Source organism: Chiloscyllium plagiosum, unplaced genomic scaffold (assembly GCF_037043375.1).
Source record: "Chiloscyllium plagiosum isolate Xiang-an unplaced genomic scaffold, Cpla_swu_hap1 HiC_scaffold_20, whole genome shotgun sequence".
In the NCBI taxonomy this organism is placed as follows: domain Eukaryota; kingdom Metazoa; phylum Chordata; class Chondrichthyes; order Orectolobiformes; family Hemiscylliidae; genus Chiloscyllium; species Chiloscyllium plagiosum.
Window position 1 is genome coordinate 8,738,540 of NW_028270158.1, and position 20,192 is coordinate 8,758,731.

Below are 20,192 nucleotides of genomic sequence, written 5' to 3' on the forward strand. Positions count from 1 at the left end.
AAAATGTTTTATCTTGTGCTTATGAAGGTAATTCACAAGAAGCACCAAAATAAGGGGTGAAATAGCATTTATTCTGTATGAAAGAGTACAACTTGGTTGGCAAGTGGCCTCCAATTGTCGAGGCAGTTAACACTCAAGTATCATGGCAAAATCTCTACCAGAGTTACACAGTCATAGTTACTGATACAAGATTTTTTTATTCCAAAATTATTTAATTAACTCAATTAAAATTCATCTTTGATGAGATTTGAAATTGTGTCCCTGGATTAGTAATCTAGGCTTCTGTTACTAATTGTACTTTCCACAAATGCCAGATATCTCAACGTGCTTTAAAGCAAATCCAGCACACTTAATTTGCATTGCAGTCATTGTTGTAATGTAGGAAATGTAGCAGCTAGTTTATGCTTAGAAAATCTCTACAAACAGCAGCGTGATAATCAGCAATACATTTTTAAAAAATCTTTATTTTCTTCTGATCATGAGATAAATATTAGTTTGGAAACCTTGGAGAGCTCTCCTGTTTATTTGCACTGGTGCCATAGGCACTAGTTGAAACTCCAGGCAACTGGGGCTTTGAATTGATGTTGCTTCTGAAAGCTGATATCTCTGGCTGTGCAGCACGCCTCCAGTGCTGGAGTGTCAACCTTGAGATTTGCACCTGAGCCATGGGCTGGGAGCTGAGCACAGTATCTTGAGCCATGACTGACATTAACATAGTCTTAACATAAAGTGGGGCCCACCACCTCAAGGGGGTTGCAGGCTGAAATTTAGAGGTTCCATAAGCTGACCAATTTACAACAGCTGTGTTCCCACACTGACAGGATTAAGCTCTCAGTCCTCTTTTCTACCTTCTTCGTTTTCAATCAGAGTTTGAAACAATTTTCAAGCCTCAATTTGGATTCTCTGGGGGAAATAGTTTGAAAAATGCTGCTTTATGTATACTGTACCCATAAAGGTGCTGCATTATGGAACAAAACAATTGCGACTTTGCTTTTGAGAATTCTTGATGTTAAATGTATGACCCAAGAAAAGTGATTAGCAGAAATTAATCACTTGCTGCTTCATCAGGTAGTGAGTAGTGAGTGTCAGTCAATTGTTTAGCTGTTGTGTATTCCATAGTAACCACTTCAAAGGTAGTATCGTCAGAGACCAAGAAACCAGTTGTTTTGTCCACCAACATGCACAGTAACAACCATTCACTGTTTTTCAGTTCCAGTAGACTAGCAGTTTTTAATCTGCCCTGTTATCTGGTCATAGGAAAAATGGTATTTGGCATTTAGTTGCTACCAAATGCAACTTCACTGACATCAGCGAGATTATTGTTGATTTTGTTTTCTTCTTCTCTACCTTCCTGCACTGTCTGTCATATTATCTTGAATATACTCAAAGACGTAGAATCCACAGCACTGTTGAGTAGAGAATTCCAAAGGTTCACAATATCTGGAGAAAAGACATTTCTCCTCCTTTCAATAGATTCCCTAAACATTTTTTGGGCGTGGAAGTCTTCCACTTACATAATTGTTATAACATAAGGGCCTGTTCTGCGCTGTATTGTTCTATGTTCTATATTCTATTATATTAGTGGACAACTAATCCAGAAATCCAGACTAACGTTCTGGAGGCATAGTTTCGAATTTCTCCATTACAAAAGAAAAACTGTCATTGTTATCCAATCTAGCCGACATGGGACTCTGGGCTGGGTAATTAGGGATGAACGATAAATGCTGGCCCAGCCAGCAATGCCCACATCCCATGAATGAATAATAACAAAAGCATCCAATGACAGAATAATGTTATCTGGAAAAGAGCTGATTTTCATTGTAATATTCAATATATTTCTTCAGAGTCATTAAGTTCAAAGTGTACATTGTAACTCGGAAATTACTGATGGAAACATCAGTATTTGAGGACTTAATGTGTTAGAATAGCGTTCTATTTTTGCCAAGCATTTAGCCCATTTAAAACAGATGCCTATTTGTATTTAGTAGTATACAGAAGCTTGTCAAACACATGCATTTCATGATCCATTAATATTGGTAACAGTTTCCAGATTTATGTGTACCTTGAAATCAAAGCTGTAAACAAGACTGAACATCTAGAGTTTGGGTTATCAGGTCGAGACAAGAAAATATATGTCAAAGTTTATGAAGTCAACACATTGTGATAATGGTAATGCATTGTATTAGAAGATAAGAAATTACACTGGCAAATATGTGAATTGCATAATGATGGATGTGTATGTGGTTTACAGCTGCAAGAGATGCTTGTTCCAAAAGAGGAGGATGGAGCCAGTGAAGCTGCTAGTATGGATGAGGCCAGGGAAGAGGAACCGAATGAGATCTATATGTCAGAAACCGATAATGAGCCACCTGTCAGTGAAAGTGATGATGGCTTCAGTATTCATAATGCACATTTGCAGTCTTCAGTCCTTGCTGATTCAATACCCAGCAGCCCTGCTTCCTCACAATTGTAAGTTTGTAAGCTGTTCCAAACCTTAGTGGAGGGAATCATATGATATTCAACTCACTCAAAATAGTCATATCAATATATGTTTGGCCTTGCACCAAACAACTTTTGTATCAACCCATCTCACTATATTTCATCAGTGCACAATTTTAATCAATGCCCAAATATGGCATAAGTTTTATTTGAAGACAGAAATCATAATCTTAATGTCATATTTAATCCAGAGATGACGTTCTACCTCCAAAATGCAAATGTCTCAAAAATTGCCTATTCCTATCTGTAACATTGTTCAACATCATCCTAGTTTCAGCACGTCAGCTGCTGAAATCCTCATTCATACATTCACTACCTCTAGACTTGATCATTATACTGGATTCCTGGCTGGTCTCCACATTTTAACCCTTGTAAAAATGAGATTATCCAAAACTCTGCTATCCATATCTTAATCTGCACCAAAGTCTCTTAGATCTATCACCTTTATTCTCACTGATCTGCATTGACTTCTGCCCATCAACATCTTGATTTTAAAGTTTTCATCTTTGTTTTCAAATATCTCCAAAATCTTGCTGTATTCTCCTCCAGTTCTACACTCAGCATAACTACATTTCTCTAATTATGGCTTCCATATTAGTTTTACACTCCCAATACTAGTAGCTGTGTTTTCACTTGCTTAGACCCAAGCTCTAGAATACCTATCCTATATGTATCTCTACCTTACCTTCTTCCTTTAACTAACTTCTTAAAACTTACTTCTTTGAATAAGCTTTTGGTTATCTGACCTCCTTTTGTGACTCTGTGTCATATTTTGTTTTATAATGCTCCTGTCAAGCACCTGAGGACATAAATGGTTCTACATAAATGTGTAATTGTAAAATACCTGATTACTTTCCAGTTCGTTGCCTGGATTTATAGAAACAGCTACCTTTTATCCACTTCTTGCACTTTGCTAGGATTACTAAGAACATGATATATTAGAAAAAGTAACTTGCACATGAAGCCTTGTTGGAAAACACATGTTTTGGTCAGAACCAAAGTTACTTGCAATTTAATAACAATATTTTTACATTTATGGTGTTATTTAAAAGAAACCAAATCTTTTTATTTCAGCAACTTGGTTGCATTTTAATAACAGGGCTACTTCAGAAAAATAAGAACTGGTTCAGACAAAAGTAAAAGATAAAACTGAGTATAGGTGATAAAATGTTTCTGTAAAGGTACAGAAAGATTGTATGATACATTTAATATCTGCAACTTTTTTTAGACTTGGTTTCCTCTTCTTCTTTTCTCTAGTTCCGTTTGTAGTGAAGATCAGGAAGCTATTCAAGCTCAGAAAATCTGGAAAAAAGCTATTATGCTGGTGTGGAGAGCAGCTGCCAATCACAGGTTAGTGCCAATCTTTGTCTTTTTGGAAGAGTGTCATCCAATGTATTTGCCATTTTTCAGTTTGGCCATCTGCTGTTAATTGAGATGCTACTTGAAAACCACCTCAAGGTCATTGTTCGCTTTGTACTCCAATCTTTTCAGCAACTCTACTCAAATACTGTTGCCCATCATCCTCAAAAGATAATGATGGGTTAAACAGATAGATACAATCTTGGGTTGCATCTGCTTTGTTAGGTTCAAATTCAGGCTGCATCTTCTCTCTCATTGGCACTTCTTTACAGAAGCACTCAGATAAATAGGTTTTCCTGAATAAATATTTTAACATTTTCACTTTACCTTTTCTTCAATAATCTGCACAACAGCTCTAACATTTTGCTGAAAAAATGTTGTACATAGCAAAAATGACATTCCACAGAAATTGTCCAAATGTAGGATCTCTGTTCTTGCAGCTCTGGACAAAATATCAAACCTGTATCCAGGTTTTCAAGAAGTGCTATAATTCAGTCATACAGCACAGAAACAGTCCCTTTGGCCCAACCATATTTCCAAATTAAGCTAGTCCTACTTGGCCCATATCCCTCTAAACCTTTCCTGTACATGTACCTATCCAAATGTCTTTTAAATGTTATAACTGTACCTCCATCTACTACTTCCTCTGGCAGTTCATTCCACATAAGAAAAGCATTTGTGTGAAAAAGTTGCCCTTCAGGTCCCTTTTAAATCTTTCTCCTCTCACCTTAAAAATATGCCCCCTAGTTTTGATTTTCTTTACCCTAGGGAAAAGGCCTTTCACCTTATCTGTGCCCATCAAGATTTTATCAACCTCTAAGGTCACCCTTCAACCTCCTACCCTCCAGAGTAAAAGGTCCCAGCCCATCTGCATAACTCAAACCCTCCATTCCTGGTAACAACTTTATAAGTCTTTTCTGAACCTTCTCCAATAGCAGGGTGTCCAGAACTCTATGCAGCACTTCTAAGTGGCCTCACCAACATCCTGTAGAACCTTAACATGATGTCACAACTGTTATATTCAGTGGTCTGAGCAATAAAAGCAAGTATGCTAACCAGATCTTTCTCCACCCTGTCTATCTCACCTGCAAATTTCAAAGGACTATGTACCCGAGACCCTATGTCTTTGTTTAATAGCATTACCCTGAGCCTTATCTTGTTTGTTTTACTCAAATGCAATACCTCACATTTGTGCAAATTAAACATTATCTGCCACTCCTCAACCCATTGGCCCAGTTGATCAAGATTGTAATCTTGGATAACCACCTTCACTGTTGAATATACCACCAATGTTGGTGTCATCCACAATGGCTCCCAAAATTCTCCTCATCATCAAATAAAAGGGCTCTGAAGGTATGAGAAAAAAAAGTCAACTTATTTGACTAAATTTAATCATGTGAAATACAGTATTTGTTTAAATCCTTCTTTTGGATGTTTAGAAGAGACAGTGCATTCTGATAATGTTACTAGACTTGTAATTCAGAGGCACAGTCCAATGTTCTGGGGACATGGATTCAAATTTCATTGCAACACTGATAACATTTGAATTCAATCATAGATCTGGGATATAATGCTAATTATGGTAACAGCATGACATCTGTTATCGATAATAAAACCCCATCTGGTTGACTAACATCCTTTAGGGAAAGCAATCTGCTGCAGTTACCTGGACCAGCCCTACCTGTGACCCCATGCCTAAACTCTGTGGTTGACTCTGAGCTATTCTCTGAAATGGCCAAAGAAGCCACTCAGTTCAAAGACAGTTAGGGATGGGGACCAAATATTGACCTGTCAGCAATGTCCAGATCCTATGAAAGAACAAATTTTGAAAATGAGAAATGTCAGTTGCTGAGTGAAATCTGAATGAATATATTATCTTAAAAAGAATTTGTGTATTTTAATTGATTTTTTTTTAAATGTCAGAATAAGGAGCCAGGGTAGGCCATTCGACCCCTTCAACCTGTTTCAGCAGTTGATACAATCATGGCTAATCTAATTGTACCTTTACTATTCTGTCTACCCCTATAACTTTTCACTGTCTTGTCAATCCAAATCTATACAACTGATGCTTAAAAATAATAGATGACCCTGCATACATGGCTGTCGGAGGAAGAGAATTCCATAGAATAATGGCCTTAACAAAAGAACTGTTTCTGTTTTTATTCTCCACCTAAAAGAACAAGTTTACGTTTTCCCTCATTATACTTCATCTGTATTTTTGTCCATTCACCACGCCTGTCTGTATTTCCTTCACATGTCCTGCCCTATCTTTGTGTGATCAGAAAATTTAGCAACCATACATATTGTTCTTTCATCTAAGTCACTGATATGAATTGTAAATACTTAAGGCAGTGGCACTGTTCCCTGTGGCACTCCACTCATTACATTTTGCTACCCAAGAATGACTCATTTATACTGATTCTTTGTTTCCTGTTTGTTAACCAATCCTCTTTCCATGCTGGTGTGTTGTCCTGTACACCATGAGCTTTTATTTTCCCACAGTAATGTTTGACATAGCATCTTTTGAGAAGCTTTCTTGAAACTAGATGTACAGGATTCCATTTTTCCACATTACTTGTTACTTCCTTACAGAACTCCAAGTTTTTAAAATACTGTTTACCTTTAATAACACAATGAACCTGGTTATTTCTATAAGTCCTTAGCTATTTCCAGCTACATTTTTTGGTTTTTCACTTTCGGTTCCCCATTTCATTTGTTCTGATCAACTATTTTACTTTGAACAGCAAAGTGTCACATTGACAGTGAAATAACTGGAGTTAGGTGTGGTTGATTCATTATGATGTAATTTCCTAAGTGATTTTGTTTAACGCCAGTATGGACTGTTGTTTTGCTTTTTATGCATTTCTGGTGGATAGTGCTTTTCTTTGCTTGTAGTTTACACTTGTAATCTAAATTCTTTAATTATTGTACATTACAATATTGAGCCATTTACTATGATTTTGGTGTTGATTTTGAGCTCGTTGTGCATTTCAAGACGTGTAGATGCATGCTGAGCATGGAACAATATTCGTGTCTTGCAACATTTTCTGTCTCTGTTTCTAAAATGTGTTCTCTTTACAGATATGCTAATGTATTCCTTCAGCCAGTGACAGATGATATTGCCCCAGGATATCATAGCATTGTACACAGGTCAGATTCTTAATTGTTTTGCAGGTTTTGAAGAGGATATCTTGCAAACAGAATCTCCTATAAAATGTGTAGAGTTGTTTAGTACACTCTTAAAGTTGTCCATGCTGTTTTGAACAATAGTTTTGTTCAGAGTTTATATTAAAGGTGGTAAAGATTTGAATGGGTTGCAAAATGCAAGTTCATCTAGACATTGGAAATAGCAACAGTATGCCACTTTGCCTCTCTACTATTCAAATAATCTTTCACCTCAACGCCATTTCCCCACACCATTCCCATCTCCCTTGGATCTCTTTAACAGTTGGACATCTATCCATCACAGTCTTGAGTAGGTCAATGATTGAGTCTCCACACCTTTCTGGGATAGAGAATTTCAAAGATTTAAACTTAACTTCTCTTGAAAGCCTTAATTTGTGCATGGAAGCACCTGTAACGCAAAAACAGTTGAACTACCCTGAGTTATTTGTGGCATGTTTATAGTTGATGGAATAATTCTTTATTGCTGTTGCCCTTTTTTAGGTAATGGTAGTATTGATTTTATTCCTTTTCAAGATGTTTACACAAAGTCATGTATACTTATACTATTGATTTTGTAAAAGGGATCGTGATGTCAATGTTATCAACTAAAAAGTTAGGTCGTGATGAAAAAAATCCCTAAAATTGATGTCATACTAATGAATTTTATATAAAATTATTTTACTTGTGTAAGCATGTTAATTTTCACTCTGAATTATTTATCAAGGTTCCATAAAGATTAACGGTTTAGTCATAGCTATTAATTTCTTTGCAAAAATGTACACCTGGCCATTTAACTTTCAAGTGCAAAGTAATTGCATGTTACCGAGCCATCAGGAAAATGCACACAAGTATGTATGTATTTACATAAACGTCCTTAGTGTTAATAAGATTTTCATTGTAAATGGACCAGTATCCAAGAATGCATAGTTCTAAAGTTGTGCGTCATATTAGACTTGTGAGCCATTTGCACAGATCTTCATTTCTGAGTTTCCAGTTGGAGATTTGGTGCTGCAGAGAGGTGCTGACTGGAAGTTTCACGTTTGCAGCTGTGAGAACAAATGAAATACTATGGGATCTTTACAAATTCTATTTTTGGTGCAGAGGTGTGCATGCGTGGCATAGATTAATGTTTCCTTTTCACTTTGAGATGCTTTTTCTCCCTAATCGACGTGTTCAGAGATGTTATTGCACATCTCTGACACAGGTGGTAGGAACACTATCAGTGTACAAGAACCCTCCTTTTCATTTTGAAAACGTATCGTGTTAACAACAATTGTTATGGTTGTAATTGAAAACTTACAACACAAGGAACAATAAGTGGAATATAATTAGAATTAGTTTTTGTGTTAGTTTGAGCTCAGGAATTTGGAAATAACTGAACATGGTCACTTAATATTTGGACAAGGACTGCTATTCCATGTGTCTTGTTTTGAGTATATATCTAGTTGTACGAATTTTTGATTGAGGAATTTACTGATGCTGTAGGGTTAATATATATCCTTTTGTGTGACACTTAGCCTGTCTGATTGGATGAAGGTTGTCTCTCACTGACCTGTAGGGTCCAATATGAAATTACCCTTTTCTAGCCTCAATCCAATCCCACGTGCAACCCAGTTCAAAGTACAAAACTTCCATAATACAACGTGCAATTGGAATAAGTTTTTAGTGCAGTAAAATATCAATACTTTGTGTATTTCCCACATTTTCTTAAGTGGTGTGCTTTTTTTCAAACATTTGCATCCCTTTTACTTTGGTGAGTTTGAAATTTTATTTACACAATGATTTCTGTTTGATTTAAATATTTTCTAATCAACCTGTATTGAGATGTTAATAGACAAGGTGGGACTTGAACAGAGGGCGTGTGATGGTTCATCAGTTAGCACTGCTGCCTCAGGGACCCGGGTTCAATCCCAGCCTCAGGTATCTATCTGTGTGGAGTTTGCATATTCTCCCCGTGTCTGCATGGGTTTCCTCCCACAGTCGAAAGATGTCCAGCTTAGATGGATTAGCCATTCTAAATTGTTCATAGTGTCCAGGGATATGTGGGCAAAATGGATTAGCCATGTTAAAGGCACAGTTACAGTAATAGGGTAAAGGGCTGGGTCTGGGTGGGATGTTTTTTGGAAGATTGTTGCAGACTCAATGGGCTTAACGCTTCTTTCTGCACTGTAGTGATTCTATGATGTCAGTGGGTTTGATTCTTAATTCTGTTGATCTAACAACTCAGAAAATATCAAAATCCTGTGCACTAAATTCATTTATTTACAGTGTTGAAGAGGTTTTTACTATGCAGAGACCACAGGAACCATGACAAGGAAAGATAAGGGTGATTTTAACCAGATGCTGTATCATAGCAGATCATAGTGATAAGAATTTGTAGAAAATTCAGAATTATGTATGCACAGTGAGATTTTGTTGCAGTTTTATCACAGTGTAAAGAATGATCATTAGAACATAGAACAAAAGAGCGCAGAACAGACCCTTCGGCCCTCGATGTTGCACCGACCTGTGAACTATTCTCAGCTCCTCCCCCTTCACTATCCCAAAATCATCCATGTGCTTATCTAAGGATTGTTTAAATCTCCATAATGTGGCTGAGGAACATCAAGAAATTATTCCTTGGGAAACTGATAATGCTAGAGAAGAAGACTGATTCTACTGATGACTGTTTCATGTTATTTTTTCAGACCAATGGATTTATCTACAATAAAGAAAAATATTGAGACTGGTTTAATCCGCACAACAGCAGAGTTTCAGCGAGACATAATGCTTATGTTCCAGAATGCAGTAATGTATAATAGCTCAGACCATGATGTGTATCACATGGCATTAGAAATGCAAAGAGATGTCTTGGAGCAAATTCAGGTAATCCACGTCTAAATGGTCATATGTAATTACATTTAAATAGAGACTGGACTAACTCTCACACAATTATTTTTAAAAATCCTTTGTTTCAAATATGTCAATTGACTAACCACAATTAGGTCCAAGTGTTAACATTGTCATTCCTAACCTTAACTGTCTCTGATAGTAACTTTATAATTCATAGTTTTTACAATTGAGGGACGGCATGCAAGTTCAGTGGTTAGCACTGCTGCCTCACAGCACCAGGGACCCGGGTTAAATTCCAGCCTTGGTGACTGTCTATGTGGAGTTTACACATTCTCACCATGTCTGCATGGTTTTCCTCCCACAGTCCAGGTTAGGTGGATTGGCCATGTTAAATTGACTATAGTGTCCAGAGATGTGTAGGCTAGGTGGGTTAGCTGTAGGAAGTGTAGGGTTACAAGGATGGAGTGGGTCTGCTTGGGATGCTCTTTGGAGGGTTGGCCTGCATCCGCAGTGTCGAGATTCTGTGATTTGTGCTCAGTGCGATGAAGTAATGCAATGGCTGCAAAATATATATTTGTTTTTAGTGATGTGATCTGAGCTTATTTAAATGGTCTCAACTATATATTGTGGACTCTTCCTACAATCTGCAGGTCAAATGTTTTTGTGATCTAGCTGTGCAAATAGTGATCAACATCTCAGCAATTAGGCAGATAGGACTCATTGGAAATCGGATTAGAAAGTAAAAAATGAATTGTGGATATCATTGTTGGCTGTGTTATCTCAATGCTCATATTCATATGGCTTAAAATTTTTGTGTGTTTGTTCTAAATAAGTTAGAGGCAAAAGTGAGCAAGCAATTTTTGATGCTAGAGTGTCAAAGATGTCTGATAAATATTTAAGTAAAAATGTGTGTTTGCCATATATGTATCTGTATAATGCAAGTGTATGTAAGATAAATTTGCATGAAAATTAGTGCATGTAGCTAAAATTATATCACCGCATCAGTAATTTCTATTTGACAACACTGATCCATACACCTCAGCACTCTGTTCACTGTTTTATTTCACCACATGTAATGTCAAATATAACTCCCATGTTTCCTTTGAACCCTCCTCTGTTAATTTAATTGACACCCCATCCACCACATAAGCACTAGTCATGGATTGCAAAAGAAACTGTTAAGCCCATCGAGCCTGTGTCGACACTAAAGACTTTCCAGCACTCAGCCCATAGCCTTGAATGTTATGACATTTCAAGTACTCCTCCATGTACCTTTTAAAGGTTGTGATGTTTCCCATCTCTATTGCACTTCCAGACAATATATTCTAGGTTTCCCACCACCCTCTGGGTGAAAGCAATTTTCCTGAAATCCCCTCTAAATCTTCAGTGTGTACTACCTATGAGGTGCATTGCAGAAATTCACTCAGGCATCTTTGACAGCACCTTGCCAACCCAAGATCTGTACCACTGAGAAGTAGATGCATGAGAACATGGCCACCTGCATCTTGCTCACCAAGCCATAAGCCAAGCTGCCTTGGAATTATATTGCCATTCTTCACCATTACTGCATCAAAACCTTGGAATTCCCTTACTAATTGCACAGTGGATGTCTCTACATAGCATAAACTGCAGCAATTCTAAAATTCGTCACCATCACCTTCCTTGCAGTTATGGTTGGGGACAATATGCTGTTCTAGCCAGCGATACCCAAATCCCACGCATGAATAGATTCCAAATGTTTGCATCCATAAAGTTAGGTTTTGGCCATAATACCTGACTTGATGTCTATATTACTTAGCCAATTTTATAGCCTCTGTGAATTCACAGCTAATCCTCTAATCTGATTATTTCGCCAGGCAATTATTCAGATGGAAAATCTTCCTAAATAAGTTCCTAAATAATCCCTGATTGTGATTTAGGTAGCAAGAGTAGGAGAGGCAAGAACTATAAAATCCCTTGCCTTCCTTTAGTGGAGGAAAATTGTTTAAAATGATTTGAATTTGGTTCGATATTGAACCCGTTCTGGTTTAGAATGGTCCCCTAATATGTGTTTTTCTCTACCACTCTTAGCAATTCCTAGCCACACAGTTAATAATGCAAACGTCCGAGTCCGGAATCAGTGCTAAGAGCTTGCGTGGGCGTGATTCAACTCGAAAGCAGGATTCTGCAGAGAAGGTCAGTGTATATCCGCAGCACAAATATCTTATGGAGAGTCAGAACCATGATTGATTAGTTTACTCTTTAACAGTGAAATCTATTTAGTTAAAAATGGCTGTTACATGACAGATACTGCATTTGACCTTTCATTAAGAAATCCTGGACTAAATCAGAAGCTATATATCAGCTTGTAAAGATAACATTGATTCAAAATTAAACTTGATCTTTTTACTTTCCTTTTGTATATGGAGGAGAAATTGAATATAATTTATTGCTCCAGGGAAGTACTTTACAATTATCCGACATTGTTTTGACTTATGGCGTCAGTATTGTGTTTGTCATTTCCTATCAGAAAACAGTTCCTAACATAAGAAGCAATTTGTTAACACATATGGCATTCTGATGTAACACTGGGAATAAATTTACACAGATTTTTATTGGCTGATTTTAATAGGCAGTTTTCCAGCAACCAGAAGTACAAATTGACCTAATCACTTCTGTTATTTTTAAGAGCCATAATCAAAAAAAAAATAGCAGTAGCATTTTTGGTGAAAGTTTAATAACATTTAGATGAGTTAAATTATCTGCTTTGTTCAGAGTAAATCTCATAATGATAGTGTTACAGACCCCTTTATCCGGTACCCAGACACACTGCAATCGTAAAGGCACCTTCCTATTGCACATGGCAGTTGTCCCACAACAAGAGAGTCTGGGATTTAAAAGGGAAAATCACAATTGTAACTTCTTGAAAACTTTATCAAGGCTAAGTGACTGATTTATCAGGAGAGTAGGTTTCTTCATTTTGGGAACAGATTGTCTGATCATGCCGCTCTCCCTTGCCTTTTTTTCAAACGGTTCTAGCCACTCACATTTAAAACACACGTTCATCTTGTGTTACCAACAAGTTTTCTCCCACTATGACTATTTCTCTGCAACCTGTGGATTCATGTTACCGGCACCCCTCACTCACTGAAACTAAAACAAAAATTGAGAAACTCAGCAAGTCTAACAACTGTCCAATGACCCTTCTTCAGAACACTGCACATTCACTGGGGAGATTACTGTATTACTGACATTTTCATTTAATATTAAGTTTTGAATGTGATTACATGAGCCTGATGTCAAAAGTACCCCAAACTCTTGTTAATATCGTCCATGTTGTTATTTATATATAACAAAGTACTTGTGACATAATTTTAAAATTACATTTTATGTGCAAGTTGGATATAAAAATTGTTGGCTGGTAATGATGAATTTGTTGTAGGATTCTCCGAATAATTATAGAATTGAGACATAATTATAGAGTCAATTATAGAATTGAGGTCACAATTGAGCCTCATTATAGGAAGGATGTAGAAGCTTTAGAGAGGGTGCAGAGGAGATTTTCCAAGATTCTGTCTGAACTGGAGGTCATGTCTTGTGCAGAAAGGTTGAGCGAGCTAGGGCGTTTCTCATTGGAGCAGAGGAGGATGACAGGTGACTTGATTGAAGTGTACAAGGTGATGAGAGGCATAGTTAGAGTGGATAGCCAGAGACTATTTCCGAGGGCGAAAATGGCTGTCACAAAGGAGCATAATTTTAAGGTGATTGGAGGAAGTTTTAGGGGAGATGTCAGAGGTAGGTTCTTTACTCAGAGAGTGGTGGGTGCGTGAAATGAACTGCCAGCAGTGGTGTTAGAGTCAGATACATTAGGAACATTTAAGCGACTTGTGGGTAGGCACATGGATGATAGTAAAATGTCGGGTGTGTAGGTTAGTTTGATCTTAGAGTGGGATATAAGGTTGGTAAAACTTCAAGGACTGAAGCGCCTGTACTGTGCTGAATTGTCCTATGTTCTAATATGAGAGTTGAAAGGAGAAGGGAACTTAAAGTAATTTTTTGGGCTAATAGAAGTTCATCCTTTTTCCTGCCCACCAAGAGAATATGTGTCAAGGCATTAACTTAAACACATCAGAAAGTTCCTAAGTTGTGCCTTTGGTCCAATTGTTTTCAAGCTATGCCACTAAGGTTACATTGGGGTATGACAGTTGGTGAAGTAAGAGTAGGGCTGGAGTGGATGAAAAATGGGCCTTTTTGTGATCACCTGCAGATGATTATGTTGAAAGTAGACTTGTAGGTGTGTGATTAAAATAGTGTCATTTCAGCTATGATGAACCCAATGTTGAAATGCTTACTCTGACTCATTGCCCAGGCTGAGGCAACTCAAGTTTTGTCACCAGGCTGATATGCTGTTTATGTGATGAGATTTAAATTCAATAGTAATATTGAGACAAACTATTTTTAGGGGAGAGTGGTAAGACTTTCTGACAAAAGAAATCAGAATAATTTAAATGAAAGTATAAACTGGAAAAAACAGTTGGGTGTTATAAACTAGAAGTAATTAACATTGTTAATTTTTTTTAGATTTTGTAAGGTGTCAGAGGAAGAAATGGTGACAAATATAAAATCTAGTCATCAAAACTGAAAAGATACTGAAAGAAACTAATTTCTTTTGGGAGTCCTTTACATTTCCTGTCAACCACAGTTCAATAAATATTTTACACTGCTTCCAATTTAAACTATTACCACAGTAAAGTACAACAGTGCTTCATCCATGCTTCAATTCTGAGTGATCTCCTTCAGGGATGATGTTGAGAGTATAGTAAGTTTGCCTCTTGACTTCACATAGTATTTACATTATCACCGGGCGTTCTTCCCAAACTTGCTGATGAAAATTAATCCCTTCATATGAACTGCTTTTGCTGTTGCTCGCTGACTCTTTAGAGAAACATTGTAGTACTTAAAGTGACAGCAAAACAGTTAGCCTTTGGGGGATATCCCTTTAAGGCCACCTTTGGATTCTCAAGTCAGGTTGAAGACAATAACTTGTTCTGGTATTCACAGAATTGATTGTTAGTGAAGTTCTGGTAAGTGATAGCATCCATACAAGACATTGCCTACTTTTCTGTGTCATTGTTCAGACAGTTGGAAGTTTTGGGTTCTGTCACTGGAGTCACTATAATGGCCTTGAATATGTATAACATTTTCAGCACAATGAAATTCAAGTTTATTTAATCTCTTGGAATGGGTTTTATATATCCTGTCCAAAGTATGACGCATGCTTATATAATACAGCTATTACAATTTTTGTTGTTAAACAGTCCAGATGTCTAACCAGTGAAAGCATAATAGCAGTTACATTTGCTTGTTCTCTTGACTTAGAGGTATAGGTATTCCTGTTACAACTGACCTATCTGTGTACAGTAATCATAAACACGTCATGTCAGTAGGTAAATTTCAGAATCCTAGCCCAGGAATAAAATCATAGGTAGAAGTGCTGTTGTAACATTAATTATATTATCAAGCAAATATAATTGCCTTTCAGTTACATTTATAGAAGTAGTGGTTTACCTCCCACTTAACAGTTTATAATTGATCCAAGAATCCCTTAAGTTTGTCCTTTAAATATGGACTTTGATTTGTAACCAAGTGGTAAACCACTACTGCTAGTGTACCATTGATTGGAAATCCAGATTGATGTCGTAAGAGAGGAGTACAGTTGGTTTGCTTTTGTTTTTATTTCGGTTGACTCTGATTTGGTGTTTTTCTTTGTTTGTTCTTTAACAGGACAGTGTCCCCATGGGTTCTCCTGCCTTCCTTCTATCTCTCTTTGTAAGTATTTAATGCAGATTGTAAATAATAATTTGCTGTAGGAGATATCAGAGTTTAGAAGTGAATGTTCTGCCTGAATGTGAACCCAGACAATTTCATTCAAACTGTTGTAAATGCTGTGGTTTATAGTTGCTTAAAATCTTTTTTACTTTTTCTGTGAAAGATTGTTTTGAAGCGATTGTCCCAGTTTCAAGGAATATCTGCTGTTTCATTTTTCTTTAAATATCACATTAAAATACATTTTGACTGATCACCTACACAGCTTCTGTGTGAATGTAGTCAGTGCTAGTTTGTAGCTGATTGTGTCAAATGAGCTGATATCAGTTTGGTGCTATCTGGAGAAAAGTCTTTCAGTTTAGATGTGGAATCAAACAACATAAAGAGAAACTTCAACCAAAGCAGCCTATACGTGTCAAAGAAAATCTAGGGAATAAGGCATTTGTAATGCTGTGAGCTCAGATTTTCAAGAAACCAGAGAGATGTAAACCAATGGAAGAAAGCTGCTAGATCTTGTGAAGGACAGCTTAAGGTATTTACATGCTCCACTACTAGAATTGTGAGGGATCTAAATGCTCAGCACCCAGCGAATTGGAACATCGTCAAGAAACCTGTCTTCACTCTGATAGGGCTCTACAACAGGAACAGGTAAGTAATGCTTCATTCACTGTAGGATGCTAGAGATTTATATTAGAGATTCTTAGAGATTTATATTAAATTCTCTTTTTGCTTGAGGGAACTGTCAGGATTTATTGATATTTAAAAATAATTCAAATAGTATTTTAAACCATGTGCTGTTGCTTAGTCGGAAAGCCTGACTTGCAATGCATCATCCCCAACAAAACAATTCCTTTTCTTGCCTGTGGTGACTTCTAGGTAAAATGGTACCACCCAAGTAACGTTGTCCTTTGTTGTGCTGTGCTGTGACACCTTCTGTATTATTTTGCAAAACATTTTAGTTCATAATTTTGGAAAACAATCTTTGCAGCACAGGTTTAACTTGCATATTGCACTCACATAGAATTCCCTACAGAAAGAAAGGGTGGGAAATGGCTGAAAAGATTCTTGTATTGCAAGGTGGTTATTTCCACAATGCCACACTACATGCTGCAGGTTTTCTTCCTCTGTTGCAACTTCTGCAGGTTTTCATTTTCCTATTTAAACAGGATCAACTTCCCCCTCCACCAAGAAATGCTGGTCTGAAATACTACTACTGAAACTGAATTATGCATTGATCAGTGTGTGGATTAAGGAAAAGGGTTTTCATGAAATAGTAGAGTAGCAACAAAATATGCTGTTAAAGAGTCAAGGCCACCAGCATTGAAATTATCAAAAATCAGGAGGTACAAACTATTATTTAGTTTCTGGGGACACAGCCAGTTCCTGGCCACAGCTTTATATGATGATCTCCAGTTGTGTTTACTACTTTGTATTGTGTTTATATAGACTAAATAGCAAGAGGTTTTTATTGCCATGCAAGATACTTTGAACAAATGATACCATTTTATCAAGTGTTTATAAGTATTCTTAAATAACTTATTTTAAATTCATTGTGAGTACTCTTGTGTTTTCAATATCAGTCAGTTTAGTTAATCATTGTAAATAAATGCTGAATAGTTAAGATTTTCTTTCAAACAAAATTCCTTAAGGCTGCAGTAATCACCATGTCATACATAAGCTTTTCCATCACAGTCTTCAGATACCGACATCATTGCCATTTTCCATTGTCTACTGATTTTAAAAAGCCATTTTTTATTTTAAAATATTGATTGTAATAATATAGACAAAATGTGCACGATATAAACTGAAAACTGCTCTTCATCGCATGCGTTCTGTTTCCCTGAATCTACTTAGTGTGTGGCTTCAAGTGAAACTTGTAACAATGTTTTAACTTCAACCTCCATAGTGTTCCAATTGGACAATTAAAGAAATGCTTATGGATTTTGTCCTTACGGCTATGCAAGTATGTTCAATCATGATTGACCCAAGAGTTTAAGCATTTCTTCTACTGTATATTCATGTTATATTGAGAAAGTTGAGTCAGCTGAAAGTTTGAAAATCATAACAAATTAACCATAATAATGTTGATACTATAGTGTGAGAAAATGTGAGTTTTTAGTTTAGTTGTGCGTTTTCTTTGTAAATTTAATTTCTGATCTGTTGACAAGAACATTAGAAATAGCAGCAGTAGTAGGTCATATGGTCACTTGAGCCGCCTTTGTCATAGTCATAGAGTCGTACAGCACGGAAACAGATCCTTTGGTCTAACTCGTCCACACCGACCATGTTCCAAAACTAAACTATTCCACTTGCCTATATTTGGTCCATGTCCCTCCAAACCTTTCCTTTTAGTGTACTAATCCAAACCTCTTTTAAATGTTGCAACTGTACCTGCATCTACCACATCCTCTGGCAGTTCCTTCCACATGCACGAACCACGCTCTGTGTAAAAAGGTTGCCCCTTGTCCTTTTCAAATCTTTCTCCTCTCACCTTAAAAATATGCCCCCTAGTTTCGAACTCCCCACCCTAGAGAAAGGACCCTTGCTATTCACCTTAACTATGCCCTGCATGATTTTATAAATCTCAACAAGAACACCCCTCAATCTCCAATGTTCTTGTGAAAAAAATCCCAGCCTATCCAGCCTCATCATTCAGGAAGGATTTATAATTGGCCTTAACTTCCTTTTGTAGCCTTGTTACCATTAACTCCCCACTTAGTTCTAGAATCTACCTATATTGGCCTTGAGTATACTCAAAGACTGGGCCTCCTCAGCTCCCTGGGCAAGAGTATTCCAAAGATTCACAAAACGTAGAAAAGAAATTCCTCCTCATCTTCACCTTAAATGAGCGACCACTTATTCTGAAATTATGCTAATGGTAGTTTCCCTTGATAAGATCATATCTCATTTTTCTAAATAAGTATAGGCCTCACTTGCTCAACATTTCCTCACAAGGTATAACATCTTGATCCGAGGAATCAACATAGTAAACTTTCTTTGAACTGCCCCCAGTACAAATATTATCTCCTTAAATGAGACTGCAATTTTATACAGTATTCAAGTTGTGAGCTCACTAATCGCATGTTTAGCTGTCGCAAGACTTTCCTACTTTATACTGCAACCCCTTTGTTTTGGAGTCCAATACTTCATTACCGAGCAAGTAAGACAAAGGAGAGCCAGCGGACACGATCTTTTGGATTTTACGAAGCCTTTGACAAGGTGCTGCATTAAAGGCTGCTATAAAAGATAAGAGTCCATGTTGTTCAGGGCAAGGTACTGACATGAATAGATTGGCTGACTGGCAGAAGGCAGAAACTTGGGATGAAGGGGTGTGTCTTATTTGGAAGTTGGTGACTTGTGGACTGCAGGGGTCCGTACTGGAACCATGACTATTCACATTATACCTTAATGATCTGAACAAAGGATTTGAGGGCATAGCTGCTACATTTGCAGATAATAGAAAGGTGGTTGGATGCTTGTCAACTGAGGAGCAATTGAGGACTGAGTCTATAATTGATGGAGTTTAGAAGGATGAGCGGGGATCTCATTGAAACTTGCAGAATACTGGAAGGCTTAGATAGAGTGGATACGAAAAGGATGTTTCCACAAGTAGGAGAAACTAGGACCTGAGGACACAACCTCAGTGAAGAGTTGACCCTTTAGAACTGAGATGAGAATTTTTTTCAGCTAGATGGTGGTTGATTGTACAACTCATTGCCACGGAGTGCTGTGGGGGCCAAGTCATTGATGTGTTTAAGACAGAGATAGGTACGTTCTTGATTGACAAGGGGATCAAGGGTTATGGGGAGAAGGTAGGAGAGTGGCGTTGAGAAACACATCAGCCATGATTAAGTGACAGAGCAGACTTAGTGGGTGGAATGGCTTCATATTCCTCTTTTGTCTTAGATTTTATTTGCCTTATAATTACTTGCTGTGCCTATATGTTAAGTTCTAATATTTTGTGTGCAAGTACACAAATCCCTCTGTACCAAGGCAATTTGTAGTCACTCTTCATTTAAATAATATATTTTCTATTCTTCCTATCAAAGTTAGTAGCCTTCCATTTTCTGACATTATACTCCCATTTGCCAAATTTTTGCTAACTCACCTAGCCTTTTGCATATCCGTTAGCATTAGCTTCATATCATCAGCAAATTTGGCTATGATATATGCTGTCCCTATATGCTATAAGTTGTGGCAGCATGAAAATTACCCACTTGTTTCTACTGTCTGTTTTCAGATAGTCTATTAGCTAAATTTATTTTTGCCAATATTTGAACCCCAATGTGACAAACTTTTTTTGCAATAACTTTCTATATGACACCTTGTTGAATGCCTTTCAGAAGTCCAAATACTCCACATCTTCTGACCCACCCTTTACATCGTCAAAGAACTCCAATAAGTCCATCAAACCCAACCTTTACATCGTCAAAGAACTCCAATAAGTCCATCAAACACTGTTACCCTTTCATAAAGCCATATTGTTTCTGAATCCTTTATGATTGTGTAAATCCCCAGCTATTGCCTGATTT

General features: G+C 37.1%; 1 protein-coding gene across 7 annotated transcripts in view; it reads left to right on the forward strand.

Moving 5' to 3' along the window:
* Positions 1–20,192, forward strand: part of LOC122560876 (bromodomain-containing protein 8) — a 91,762-nt gene that overhangs the window by 35,988 nt on the left and 35,582 nt on the right. For all 7 annotated transcript variants that reach the window (XM_087997642.1, XM_043712073.2, XM_087997637.1 and 4 more), the window contains 6 exons: positions 2,252–2,469; positions 3,757–3,849; positions 6,940–7,008; positions 9,711–9,888; positions 11,926–12,030; positions 15,619–15,663. In XM_087997642.1, coding sequence (XP_087853768.1) covers positions 2,252–2,469; positions 3,757–3,849; positions 6,940–7,008; positions 9,711–9,888; positions 11,926–12,030; positions 15,619–15,663 — 708 coding nt within the window. The remainder of the gene's footprint in view (positions 1–2,251; positions 2,470–3,756; positions 3,850–6,939; positions 7,009–9,710; positions 9,889–11,925; positions 12,031–15,618; positions 15,664–20,192) is intronic.